Source organism: Lathyrus oleraceus, chromosome 7, assembly GCF_024323335.1.
Source record: "Lathyrus oleraceus cultivar Zhongwan6 chromosome 7, CAAS_Psat_ZW6_1.0, whole genome shotgun sequence".
Classification (NCBI taxonomy): Eukaryota; Viridiplantae; Streptophyta; class Magnoliopsida; order Fabales; family Fabaceae; genus Lathyrus; species Lathyrus oleraceus.
Window position 1 is genome coordinate 486,500,201 of NC_066585.1, and position 13,591 is coordinate 486,513,791.

Consider the following 13,591-nt stretch of genomic DNA (forward strand, 5'->3'; position numbering starts at 1 on the left):
TTCGTTACAACTGGTTGCTTCTTCTTAAATTTGCTAGCATGCACCCCCTGTTTCTTTTTATTTATAATTATTTCTCTTCTTTTTTAACTTATATTTAAATACTTCCTTTTATCCAAAAAATCCTTTAAAAAATTCATGAATGACATTTTGCATATTATTCAATTTTTCATATTTTTTAATTTCATTTTTGATTTAGTTTAATATCTATTTTGATTTTTTAAATTAAATGTGTTTAATTGACCTATTTTTAAATGTTAGGGTTTAATTCTTGATTTTTCCTTTTTTATTTTGTTCCAAATTTTTGTACACATGTAGAGACATGTATATAGGTCCTTTGAGCACTCATTTTATGTTTTGGTTATCAATTTTGCATCATATTTGAACCTATTTTTGAAGATTGCTTGGTATGATCAAGTATTTGTGCATTGCTTAAATGATTGAATTGTTTGAACATCTTTTGCACTTTTTCTTAAGCACATTTTTAGTATCCTTTGATATTTTGACTTCATATTTCTATATTTAATTTTTCATATTTTTTCCGTGCTTCTAAATATTTTTCTTGTATTATTCAAAGTATGCTTATTCCTTGTGCCACATTTGCACCTAGTTATTTATCTTGGTGTGCACTTGTGCAACCATTTGGGATCCCTTTACCATTCTTTCTTAACCTCCTCCTCATCATTTAAGAGTCCTAAATTCACTCATGTGGACCATTTTAGTTATCTCCAATTGATGCTTCTATGCTTGTTTGTTTAGTGTGCAATTTGCTTGCTTGTGAGACCATAGTTTGGATTTGGTCTTGTGCATTCCAACTTGGGTACTATGGGTCCAAATGAATTTTATTCCTCTTGTTTATGTTTCTGATTTTCTTGGTCTTGGTATCCTTATACCTTTCTCTTATGATTCTTTGAATGGTATTCCATTGCCACTTTATCATGATGACACATTAAGAGCTACATTCTTCTCTTTCTTGACCTAGTTTCGAGTTTGATGGATGGTGAAGCTCTTAGGAGTTTGGGATCAATCCTTTTATTTTAATATTATTCTTATTTTATTTCTTTATGTTTCCAATCCATTTTACCTTTCTTTTACTTTGGTTGGGAAAAGGACTCCATGCTTGGATGATGTCCATCTTTTGACTTGTTAGTTATGCTTGAACTTTGAGTTTGTAGTTTTGTTGATACCTCTTGAAGTTTAGAAGTTTTATTTGATGCTTGGAAGAGGATTTTATTATTATCTCATGACCCATAAGCATCCCTTTCTTTAATCTTTATCATCCTATGGATTTTTGATAAAGGATTCCTTATCTAGGATGATATCTTCTTTTGTTTATCAAAATATTTAACTTTGATGTGTGTGTGATTTGGTGACTTACTTTGTTACTCTTGAACCTCATCTTGAGTTAACGTATTGTACAAGTCATAACACTCCTTTATGTTATGTGTATACCTTGATTGCTTGATTACTTGTTGCTTAGGCTTCTTTGGATTTATGTGATTGGTTACCTATCTTTTCGCCTATCTTGAAGCATAGCTTATGTGATTCATCCATGACTCTTTAATTGACTTGTATGTGAAGTTCAATTTGCCATATACTTCTGATTTGTTTGGTTTGATACCATTTTTCTGGATTCTATTGCATCTCTACTTGATAGGAGTCCATTAGCCTTAGAAGCATGGCTAGGGTTTGAATTTGATTATTACCTATGTCAACCCTTGAGAATGCTTTGATATGATGCCTTTGTGATATTTTGGTTTTCCTTATTAATTCCATGTTTTTGATCTCATTCATCTACCATATCATTGGATATGTCTAAACTGTCCACACTTGTGTTCATTTCACTTTACAAATTTACATGTTGATCATATGCTTTGATGCTTAATTTGGGTGTGGTGTTGTTGCTCATTTTGATTTGATAACTTGTTATTTGCTTTCATTCTTCTTCCATGACTTGCTATGGATCACTTTATTTATATTTCATCTATCCTGTCATGACTTGATATGTTTTGTTTAGTTTCCATCTTTTTCCCATGACATGATATGGATTATTCTGTCTACCTTCTATATGTTCTTCCATGACTTGATATGGATTACTTTGTTATCTCTTATCTATTCTTCCATGACTTGATATGGACTGCTTTGCCTTTATATTATCATTTCTTTACCTATGACATTATATGGATGGCTAATTACTTTTCTCTTATCATGACCTGATATGTCTTACTTTGTGAATTTGTTCCTACTTTCACCATGACTTGATATGGATTTGTCTTCTTCTTTAGCTCTTTTACTTGTGTGGATAGCATATTCCCCATAGAATTTGTTCCTACCTAATGTTGTCATGCTTGGTTAACAAACCTAAGGTTTCCTTTAGTCCAATCTTATGGTGGAAGGGTTATAATTGCTTTCTAATTAGTGAAAGTCACACATGATGTCTCTAGAGTTTAAACAAGACTCCTACAACCACATATCCTATTTAGGAATATTGTCACCAATAACGGGCTAGCCATTATATGATAATACTTATAAAAAATATACTCTAGGTGAGATCTTCGTGCTAACCAAGAGAGATGTACGTCTCGAAGGTCAATATTATGCAACCTTTAAACATAATAACAAATATACAATTCTAAACAAGGTTCTTATACTCACTGACCCTATTGGGAATATTTCCATAATAACGGGATAACCATTAAACAACAATACCCTCAAGAGGATCTACTCCATGTCAGGTTTTCATGCCGACCAAGCGAGATGTGCATCCCAAAGGCCAACACTACACAACCTCAATCTAAATTTTAATTTATTTAGACTCAGGTATAAAGTCACACTCCAAAGCATGTGTAATGTGAAGTCAAATAAAACCCCCAAGATAAATACATTCAAATCATATAATAAATAAATAAAAATATAAATAACTAGTGAGTTAAAGAAACCAAACAAGAATAAAATACTAAAGCAAACATAAGAACACAAATATAGGAGGAGAAATAAGGATAAATGAGAATCATACTTTTGCAAAATTAATTATGCTAGGTTTGACTCTCTAAAGGTCTCAAGTGAAATCGTCAGTTATTGCGGCCTAAAATATTCGAGACGTGCTCGAAAAAAAATGAAGTCACCATCAAAGTTTATTTGAAAAGGAAAAACACTGGTAAAACCCTTAAAGAACAAAAAGATGGTCGTCACAATCAAATTTAGGTTCGAGAATCAATTATGCGTAGAGAATGTATTAACACCCTATGACATTTGTTTAATAAAATAGTTACCTTTAGTTAATTTTGCGAAAAAAATATTCTTAACATTATTAAATCTATTTTCTCCTAATCGTTTAACACAAAATAAATCATATTTACAAACAAAGGGGGAAACTGTTTTTTATTTATTAATGTGCCTAACAAGATTTGATTCTTGCTCTTACTATCTCCCGATGCGATGGAGAATTCCAAACTATTTAGTTCTTGTGTAGAAAAATATTGTGTGTTGGTTGATTGTAGAGAAAAAATGTTTGATCGCACTAAGGTGGAAAGAAAGTCATTTAATCGGTAGTGATTGATTTTTTAGGAAGAAGACAAGTGTTACAATGGGCAAGGAGTACGACTTGTGTTCGAACACTTGAGAAAAACGAATGCACGTCCCCAATTAATAGTTTTTAATCAAATTTTTATTTATAAAAAGAAAATTTTAAATCAATTGAGTTACATTCTCTTAAAGGAGGACACACATTTGAATAAACATGTTGTACAACTTATGTCCGAATACTCGAAGATAAAAGGGATGCACATCTAATTAACCCTTTTTAATCATGTAAAATAATGGACTTGAAAATAAAGTTATTAAATTTTTTTTGACAAAAAGGATGTATACTTCAATAATTCAATTTTAATTTATAAAAAAGATGATATTAAAAATAATTAAGTTGTAGGAAATTCGACAATTAAAATAAAAATAGATGTATGATAATTTTAAAATTGTATATAGCTTTTTAAAGAATTTATTTAGAAAAGATAAATAGATTTCTTTATAAACTTGCCTTTCATTAGTATTATAAAAAACTGGATTTAAAAGAATTTAAAAGATAATGTAAATTGTTAAAGCTAGAACCCACGTGTGATTTTGTTTTTATAATTTCTAACAGAAAAAACACAAAATAGTTTGATGACTATTTCTCATAACATAAAATAGCTATTAATGGATGAAATTATTGAGCTTGGTGAGATGCGATTAGAACCGTTTCGTCTCATCAACAACACTCAAGAAGCCATGGATGCTGAAAGAAAGAGGAAAATCGCAAAGTGTGGAGTCATGCCTCAACCCTAGTGATTCGGTTGATCGAAGATGACGCAAACAATGGAAATTGTGAGTTATTCTTCATCTATTTTAATGCTGATTAAGAAATAAAAGATAGAGTTCTTAGATGATGAGATTCCTCACATCCTCACATGCCTCAACCCTAGTTTTTTATTTGAACATTTCTTCACTCGTCTTAATGACTTTTTGTTGGCTTTCTTGTAGTAAGCTTATTTACTTTTCAATGCTTACATTGATAATACAGTATATCAATGAATGCCATATGGAGTACTAATTAAGAAGAAAATATTTGGGAATATTACATCCTTATTCTTTACGTTACATTCAATGAAACCGTTTCGTTTAGGACTATCTTTTATCTTTTCTTCTATGTTTTTCAGTGAATGTATTTTTTTTGTTCTATTGTTGACTTGTTAATTAAAATGACTAAAGTACATATCTTTATTTAAAAATGGAAGATTCCATTATTTTTGATAGCATCATGGCCGGCTAAATACAAGTTGAATTTTGTTGTAAAACAATTTTTTTCTTCTGTATTTTTCTATTCGAGTCTATTTAAGTGTGTATAATGTTGATTGGGTAATAGTTCGATTCCAAAATATTCATTGTTTTACTTTGTATTTAGTTTTGTATTTTGTTTCCTAAATAAGTAAATATTTTCCCGATTCCGTTTTGCTATTGTATTATGCGATGATAATTGTTTTGAATTCGGTTTGGTTAAATTATGCATCTATTGACTTGTAAATTTGGATTGCGTATTCGTTTGCGTGACTGTTTCAATTACAGCTTTGTAGACTTGTAAATTAATGTTGGTGTTTACCACTGTTGTACGTTCGTTCTTGAACGATATTTATCCTAGCTTAAGTTTGGTAAACAAATGGTTTTGTTTTTTTTCATGGCATAATATATGTATCAGTATAATATGTATGTTGCTGTTCTGGTTTAATAAGGCACAATATATGTTGCTGTTCTGGTAATACATTGTATATATGGTATAGTATATATGCTGTTGTTCCTGCATCAGAATGGACTCGTAAAATCTTGTAAATAATACCCCTGTTGCTGTTCTGGTTTAATTTCTGTTTGCATTGCTAAATCATATTCAATCTGTGATTTCGACATTGATAATGTGCCGATATACTGCTGATTATGTGTGTGTCTTTTACGATGTTTCACTTCCGATTTAATCATGTAGTTGCTGCGATTATGCATCTATTGACTTGTAAATTTGGATTGCGTATTCGTTTGCGTGACTGTTTCAATTACAGCTTTGTAGACTTGTAAATTAATGTTGGTGTTTACCACTGTTGTACGTTCGTTCTTGAACGTTATTTATCCTAGCTTAAGTTTGGTAAACAAATGGTTTTTTTTTTTCATGGCATAATATATGTATCAGTATAATATGTATGTTGCTGTTCTGGTTTAATAAGGCACAATATATGTTGCTGTTCTGGTAATACATTGTAAATATGGTATAGTATATATGCTGTTGTTCCTGCATCAGAATGGACTCGTAAAATCTTGTAAATAATACCCCTGTTGCTGTTCTGGTTTAATTTCTGTTTGCATTGCTAAATCATATTCAATCCGTGATTTCGACATTGATAATGTGCCGATATACTGCTGATTATGTGGGTGTCTTATACGATGTTTCACTTCCGATTTAATCATGTAGTTGCTGCGATTATTTTTCATTAAGTTGTTGCAAATCATGTCAGAGTCTTTGCAGGCAGGTACCACAACCTTGCTATGCACGTGTCATGAATAGATTAAAATCAGTCTTGAGGTCCTTATGAGGTAATGTTCTTCTGTTTGCCTCTTTTCATTTTGTTTTTACTATATATATACACAAGGTGATTGTTTTGTTATAAATACTGCACAAATATTGTGGCGAAATGCTACTTTCCGAATACAGTGAGTGGTTGAGTTCTGCAATTTATTTTGAGTTAATATGTACATTTTTATAAAAATGTGAAGCCTTTTTTTGATTTGAACATTTTCTCACTCGTCTTAATGACTTTTTGTTGGCTTTCTTGTAGTGAGCTTATTTACTTTTCAATGCTTACATTGATAATGTTTTGTGGATTTTGTAGGAGGAAAACTTGGAAGAGGTCATTGCACTTACTGTGATATAACTGTTAAATTGTTTGTCTCACATATATCTTTCAGATGCAAAGGATAATACTGACATTATGAATTTTGTTACAGGCCCCGCCCAGGAGCAAGCGTATGTGACATTTTCATTGTATTAGATTGTGTTGATCCTACTATTGCTAGCAATTTAAGACATCCCATGATGTACCATTTTGCAGGGGGTTCCATGAGATATAGAAAGTGATGCAGGTCACCTTTGATTTGGAAGCATAATCCAGTCTGCATCCCAGCTCTTTCTCGTATTAAGTTTCATGCACTTCATTAGATTAAATCACATACGTTTGTGATTCTGGTAGATGGAAAGTGTTGTCATTTTTTAAATTATTTAGGTCGAATGCCAGTAATTTCCAATGCAATTTGTTTTTAATTCAAGTCATGATGGTAACGTTTATCGTAGGAAACAGATTCTATGCATTTGAAGATGTTGTTTTTTCTATTAACAAATGTTAATATGTTAGTTTTATTATGGTGTGGGTAGGACTAGAACCATCAACCTCAACTCTCTCACTCCATCCTCAAACCACCAAACCAAGTTTATATCTCTCTATATAATGATATGGTCTAGTTTTGTCTTAGCATTTAGGAGCTTTAATCTACATTCTAATGTACATAATTTATGGAGATATATTATTATATTTCTATATTGGCGGAGCTGTAGAGGTAGTAACTGCACAAACTCTCGGTACTTAAATGAGTTATTGATAATTTCATACTGGACCGTATGAATTTATTGAGGAACTTCACAGTTACTGAATATGATTCCATTTTGTATGACTTCCAAAATCATATTTTCTAATTTGTACAAATTTGCTTTAGTGGTTTTTCTTCAATGAAGTTACAACATAGCTACAGTTCATTTAAAATTAGCCATCTTCTTCTTGTGTCGTCTATAAGAAAAATTGCACGGTTGACTTAATATATCCTTGTTATGGTTTTATGGACAATCTTTCTCGATTATTATTATTTGATTGTGCAATTGTGAAGTTGTTATGATCTGCTTGTGATTAGTATGTTCTTTTATTTACCAAAATTATTTGAATTCATAACTAACTTGATCGTCGGAGTTTTTGCAGGTACCACACCTTTGGTGTGTCATGCTATGCTCATGAGTATGATGAAACAGAAAGGAAATGCAACATCTTAAAAACATGGTAGGAAGTTTACCTTTGATTTGAGCTGCTGGCCATGCTTAACAGTCCGGTCTTCAACCGAGCTGAGTGAATGAGATTCATTGACATGGGGGGCCTTCTGAAACTTGATTTTACTTATAAATGTCATGTTTTTATTGGTAATGTATCTTATGTTTCATGTTTCATGATAAGATTTCATTCACGAATCGGAAAATAGTTCTTTTGATTTAGGATTTGAATCTCAATTTGATAATCATGCCAACAATTGAATGGAATACATAACAATGGAATTCACAACTAATTAATGTGTATTTAAATCTAAATAAGGGGTGATAACCTTTTTTTCTGCATAGGGGGGATGGGGAATACATGTCTTTTCTCTTTTTTATTTGCAAAACAAATTACCAAATGTCGATTTTCTTTATTCACAATGGCAGATGTAATTTTCAACAAGGAAGAAGATGTCATTTCTCCGGAAAATGATGTCATTGATGGTCCGCTGTGTTTCTATGATGTGCTTGCTGATTACTTTGTACATGTGCCTGAAAGTGGGAAGCCCGTCCTTGACTTGATTGTCCAACTTTGGAGCCAGTCATTTGCTTCACATATTTTTAGCCTCTTGTTTCACAAATGGGTATGTAAGCTTGTCTCTGCTCTGCCATATTGTCTTTTGCTCTCTTGAGGGAAGTTTTACTTAGCTTGATAGTATTAGTATGGTCATCCATTACTGGTTTTGAATTTGAACATTTACAATTCTAAAAAAAGTGAGTCGTCTTAATGGCATGGTTACATTCTGACAAATATGAACATCCTCAAATTGACTAATGATATTCTGAGGCATACCTGATTATGGCTATATATTCCTTTTTCTCTTAGCTGGTTATAGAGTGGGTGGCAATTCCCCATTTCACTTGACTAACAATATGTATAACCTTTTTCTCTTAGTTGGTTATAGAGTGGGTGGCAATTCCCGATTTCACTTGACTACCATTTCTTCTTGTTCATTCAAATTTTGAAATGCTTATGAGTATTTAGAACCTTCATCAACGGTTTCTAAAATTCATTCTTTTCCTGATATTGGTACAAAATTTCTGTCTACTAGTAGTATAGCACACTATTTTGTCAAATGCTTGAAATAGGTTTCAGATTTAATCCTTGGGAACCAGTGCATACTATTGTAAATATGTAGTATGTAAGATAAGTGACATATATAGTATAATTATTTCATTTTGATAATGTGAGTGGTATATATGATACTATTATGTATAAATGAAATGAGTGCTGATATATATATATATATATAATATATATATATATATATATATATATATAATATATAATATATATTAGTTAATCATGGACTAATGCATATTACTAGTATGTTTGGTTTGGCTTTTGGAACAGCTAGAATCAATTCTAGAGGTGTAGAATTGATTATGGAGTGATTTTGAGGTGTTTGGTTCTAAAGTAGAATTGATTTTACCTCCAGAATTGATTCTACTTGAAGCTAGAATTTGTAGCTTCTGAGTTTAAACACGATTTTTACACTGAAATTTGTTGTTCAACTCACTTTTACATAAACGTATCCAAACATAAATCAAATTATGTTAAACTTCTATTAAAATCAATTATACTAAACTCATTTCTGTCAAAATAAATTTTGTCCACCGTCAATACAAACACACACTTAAAATTGGTTATGAGAATTGTGTTTTTACTTTTTACATAGCACTGGTTTGAGATTAGATGTTTTTTTTTTGCTTGGGTATATTTCATTTCTGTTATTTCCCTTCTGTTGTAAGGAGTCAATCTCCATATTTCCTAAAGAAATCTTAGTTCCTATTTTCTAATTGACATTCAAGAATCACTGTTTGAGCTCTTTTATTTAGTCCTAATTGGGGTAATATTGTAAAACATATTTCTAGCTGTTTAGTTGTATATAACTTTTTAATACCTTAATGCAGATGTTTGAAGTTCATCTTGATAATCCAGAAGTGCTCCTACGGTATTCATCTGCCCTGGTTCAAGGTGCCACAAATGTTTTCTGGTATGAATACAGGCTGTTATAAAGTAAAATGTTAATTAATTGGATATAACTTGCAAAAAGACCAGGCAGATTTGGATTGGCTGGCATTTATAAGTTAAAATTATATTCACTTTGAAAAACCATGCTCTGAAAAGATATGAACTTCATTTCATGCTCCACTCCACTCCTAAATGGAAATAAGAAGAATATGTGTGAACTCTCTTTATCATCTTTCTTTTAAAAACAATATTTGCTTGCATTACATGATTTTATCAATAGTCTTTCTATGCCAATCAATAGCAATCCGTTTGACCTTATCCTAATCCATTAAAAACAAAACAGAAAGTAATTGAAAATTTGGAAAATGTTAGTAAGAGTGTCTTCATGGGCTAAAACCTCTACTATGATAGAGTTGATATTGTACCATATTTGGAAAATCAATTTGAGAATTGCAATAGTCATTTTTGGTGCCATGTACAGGATTGACATTCAGACAAATACAAAGCGTTTCCGGTCTATATTCCGTGTAAGGGTTCTAGTTGGATCCTATATTTATTTTAACTATTATGTATCATCTGAATAATATTATAATCATTGTTTCTTTTCCCAATTCTTTTGCATATTCCTTGTGTTTCCCTCAAATTCAGTACCTCTTGGATGATGATGCATTACACCACAGTAGATTGAATAAAATTCCTCTCCAGGTATACCATATCAGTTTTAGTTTTTGGCATTTTATAAATGCTGCCTACAATTTTTTATAGGACCTTTAGCTAGTCTACTTTTGTTGCTGGCAATGGCATTCTGAAATTTTTTACTTTTCATTGAACTATCAGGCTCAGCGAGATATGTATCTTTTGCTCTCAAGGTTCATTCTATTTTACAATTCAGGTAGCCATTCAGAGAAGTTATTAGCCTATAAATAATAATGCAATAGTCTCTAAATCTAATATTGCCCTCTTTGCAGCTGGCAAAATCGATAGCTTCTTGAAACAATGTCCTGTTTTTCAAACTGCCTTCTTAGTTGGCAGTCCGGCAGATATATTTGTGAATGAACTCACGGATCAGGTACATCTGAATCACCTTTTTTCACAATTGAAAACCATATCCTCTGTTTCATATAAAGAAATTATGTTACCTACACTTAATTGTTGCTGTTGATTTTTTTAACAGCTTCAAAAGCTTAAGGTGGAACCTGTACTGCTGCATTATCTTTCATAAATCAAGGTCCTTCAGGGTACTAAACCAACCATTCAGGTTCAATAGTTGGACATGGAATATTCTTCTCTCAACCTGACTCAGCTAAGTCATTCTTTTGTTTATGTTAATGGCACAGGTATGGAATTGAGAATGACGACAAGTACGAGATTGAAAACATGTTTGTATAGTTTTACTTCTCCTGGTGGTCCAATGTACCCGACCAGAGCTGTTCGTCATGCTGCATGGGAAGCACTAGATTTTCTTTTTCCGGTTAGTCTTATTATTAATAATTAAAGCACTAGAGTTTCTTTTTCCGTTAGTATTATTATTACTTAATAATTAGTATTCAAACCAAATTATAACAAATTGCAAGAGCTTTGTCCTCGCCGGCCCAAAATGCCTTTTTTCACTTTAAATATTTTTAGGTCCCATCATTGTTAAATACTTGACTTTTATTAAAACCTTTTTAAGTTTTATAGGTGGGATTATATGACTATTAAACTGTTTAAATTTCCAATAGATGAAGGGAAACATTAATGGCTTTTTAAAATGATTTCATAGAATCTGCACACAGATGATGTGTTTTTCCTTTTAGCTTTTTCAACTTATTTCTGAAAGGGTGGATTGTTTGTGTATATGCCGTATAGTTCATAGTTAAGATATCAATATAGCATATTGATAAATAAGTGTAATATCTTAACTCATAAGCACGAGCTTCATGCACGCACCAAGTACTAGTCCGATAAATAAATATTAATGTTGATTTTCTGCTATGATGCAGGTTGGGCAATACCCTCGGCATCTCATAAGTCTGTTCTTCAGGTTGCTCTATCCATGGTATTGGCCATCCTCTTGTTGGAACTTTGTGGTTTCGTGCATTCATGCTATCTTTTACTCCTTACTGAGGTTGATATTTTCTACGTGGGAAAAAATTGCCAAACCAAAACACAGTAAATGTCCATATGTCCTGAAGATATTGGAGTTCATGCATAGAACCCGGGTCATCTCTTGCCAACCAGCACGAATGCCTTCTCTGATATTTCTTTTTTCCACTCAATGTGATGTACATATCATTTTTTGAATTAATATGTACAATTTTTATCAGAGAAGGCATATTATTCAGGTTCATTCGTTCATATCATTTTTTGAATTAATATGTACAATTTCTATAAAAATGTGAAGCCTTTTTTTGATTTGAACATTTTCTCACTCGTCTTAATGACTTTTTGTTGGCTTTCTTGTAGTGAGCTTATTTACTTTTCAATGCTTACATTGATAATGTTTTGTGGATTTTGTAGGAGGAAAACTTGGAAGAGGTCATTGCACTTACTGTGATATAACTGTTAAATTGTTTGTCTCACACATATCTTTCAGATGCAAAGGATAATACTGACATTATGAATTTTGTTACAGGCCCCGCCCAGGGAGCAAGCGTATGTGACATTTTCATTGTATTAGATTGTGTTGATCCTACTATTGCTAGCAATTTAAGGCATCCCATGATGTACCATTTTGCAGGGGGTTCCATGAGATATAGAAAGTGATGCAGGTCACCTTTGATTTGGAAGCATAATCCAGTCTGCATCCCAGCTCTTTCTCGTATTAAGTTTCATGCACTTCATTAGATTAAATCACATACGTTTGTGATTCTGGTAGATGGAAAGTGTTGTCATTTTTTAAAATTATTTAGGTCGAATGCCAGTAATTTCCAATGCAATTTGTTTTTAATTCAAGTCATGATGGTAACGTTTATCGTAGGAAACAGATTCTATGCATTTGAAGATGTTGTTTTTTCTATTAACAAATGTTAATATGTTAGTTTTATTATGGTGTGGGTAGGACTAGAACCATCAACCTCAACTCTCTCACTCCATCCTCAAACCACCAAACCAAGTTTATATCTCTCTATATAATGATATGGTCTAGTTTTGTCTTAGCATTTAGGAGCTTTAATCTACATTCTAATGTACATAATTTATGGAGATATATTATTATATTTCTATATTGGCGGAGCTGTAGAGGTAGTAACTGCACAAACTCTCGGTACTTAAATGAGTTATTGATAATTTCATACTGGACCGTATGAATTTATTGAGGAACTTCACAGTTACTGAATATGATTCCATTTTGTATGACTTCCAAAATCATATTTTCTAATTTGTACAAATTTGCTTTAGTGGTTTTTCTTCAATGAAGTTACAACATAGCTACAGTTCATTTAAAATTAGCCATCTTCTTCTTGTGTCGTCTATAAGAAAAATTGCACGGTTGACTTAATATATCCTTGTTATGGTTTTATGGACAATCTTTCTCGAATAAATATTAATGTTGATTTTCTGCTATGATGCAGGTTGGGCAATACCCTCGGCATCTCATAAGTCTGTTCTTCAGGTTGCTCTATCCATGGTATTGGCCATCCTCTTGTTGGAACTTTGTGGTTTCGTGCATTCATGCTATCTTTTACTCCTTACTGAGGTTGATATTTTCTACGTGGGAAAAAATTGCCAAACCAAAAACACAGTAAATGTCCATATGTCCTGAAGATATTGGAGTTCATGCATAGAACCCGGGTCATCTCTTGCCAACCAGCACGAATGCCTTCTCTGATATTTCTTTTTTCCACTCAATGTGATGTACATATCATTTTTTGGATTAATATGTACAATTTTTATCAGAGAAGGCATATTATTCAGGTTCATTCGTTCATATCATTTTTTGAATTAATATGTACAATTTCTATAAAAATGTGAAGCCTTTTTTTGATTTGAAC

At 31.9% G+C, this 13,591-nt stretch overlaps 1 protein-coding gene across 49 annotated transcripts in view; it reads left to right on the forward strand.

Moving 5' to 3' along the window:
* Window positions 1-13,591, forward strand: part of LOC127106030 (uncharacterized) — a 98,468-nt gene that overhangs the window by 42,886 nt on the left and 41,991 nt on the right. For 48 of the 49 annotated variants that reach the window (XR_007795225.1, XR_007795217.1, XR_007795216.1 and 45 more), the window contains exon 11: window positions 13,172-13,227. Coding sequence is in view for 11 of the 49 variants with exons in the window: in XM_051043317.1 (XP_050899274.1) it covers window positions 13,172-13,227 (56 nt within the window). In the remaining 38 variants the exon portion in view is untranslated. Of the gene's footprint in view, window positions 1-13,171; window positions 13,228-13,342; window positions 13,587-13,591 lie in introns of those variants that run through there. The other variant, XM_051043307.1, reaches the window with a different exon arrangement.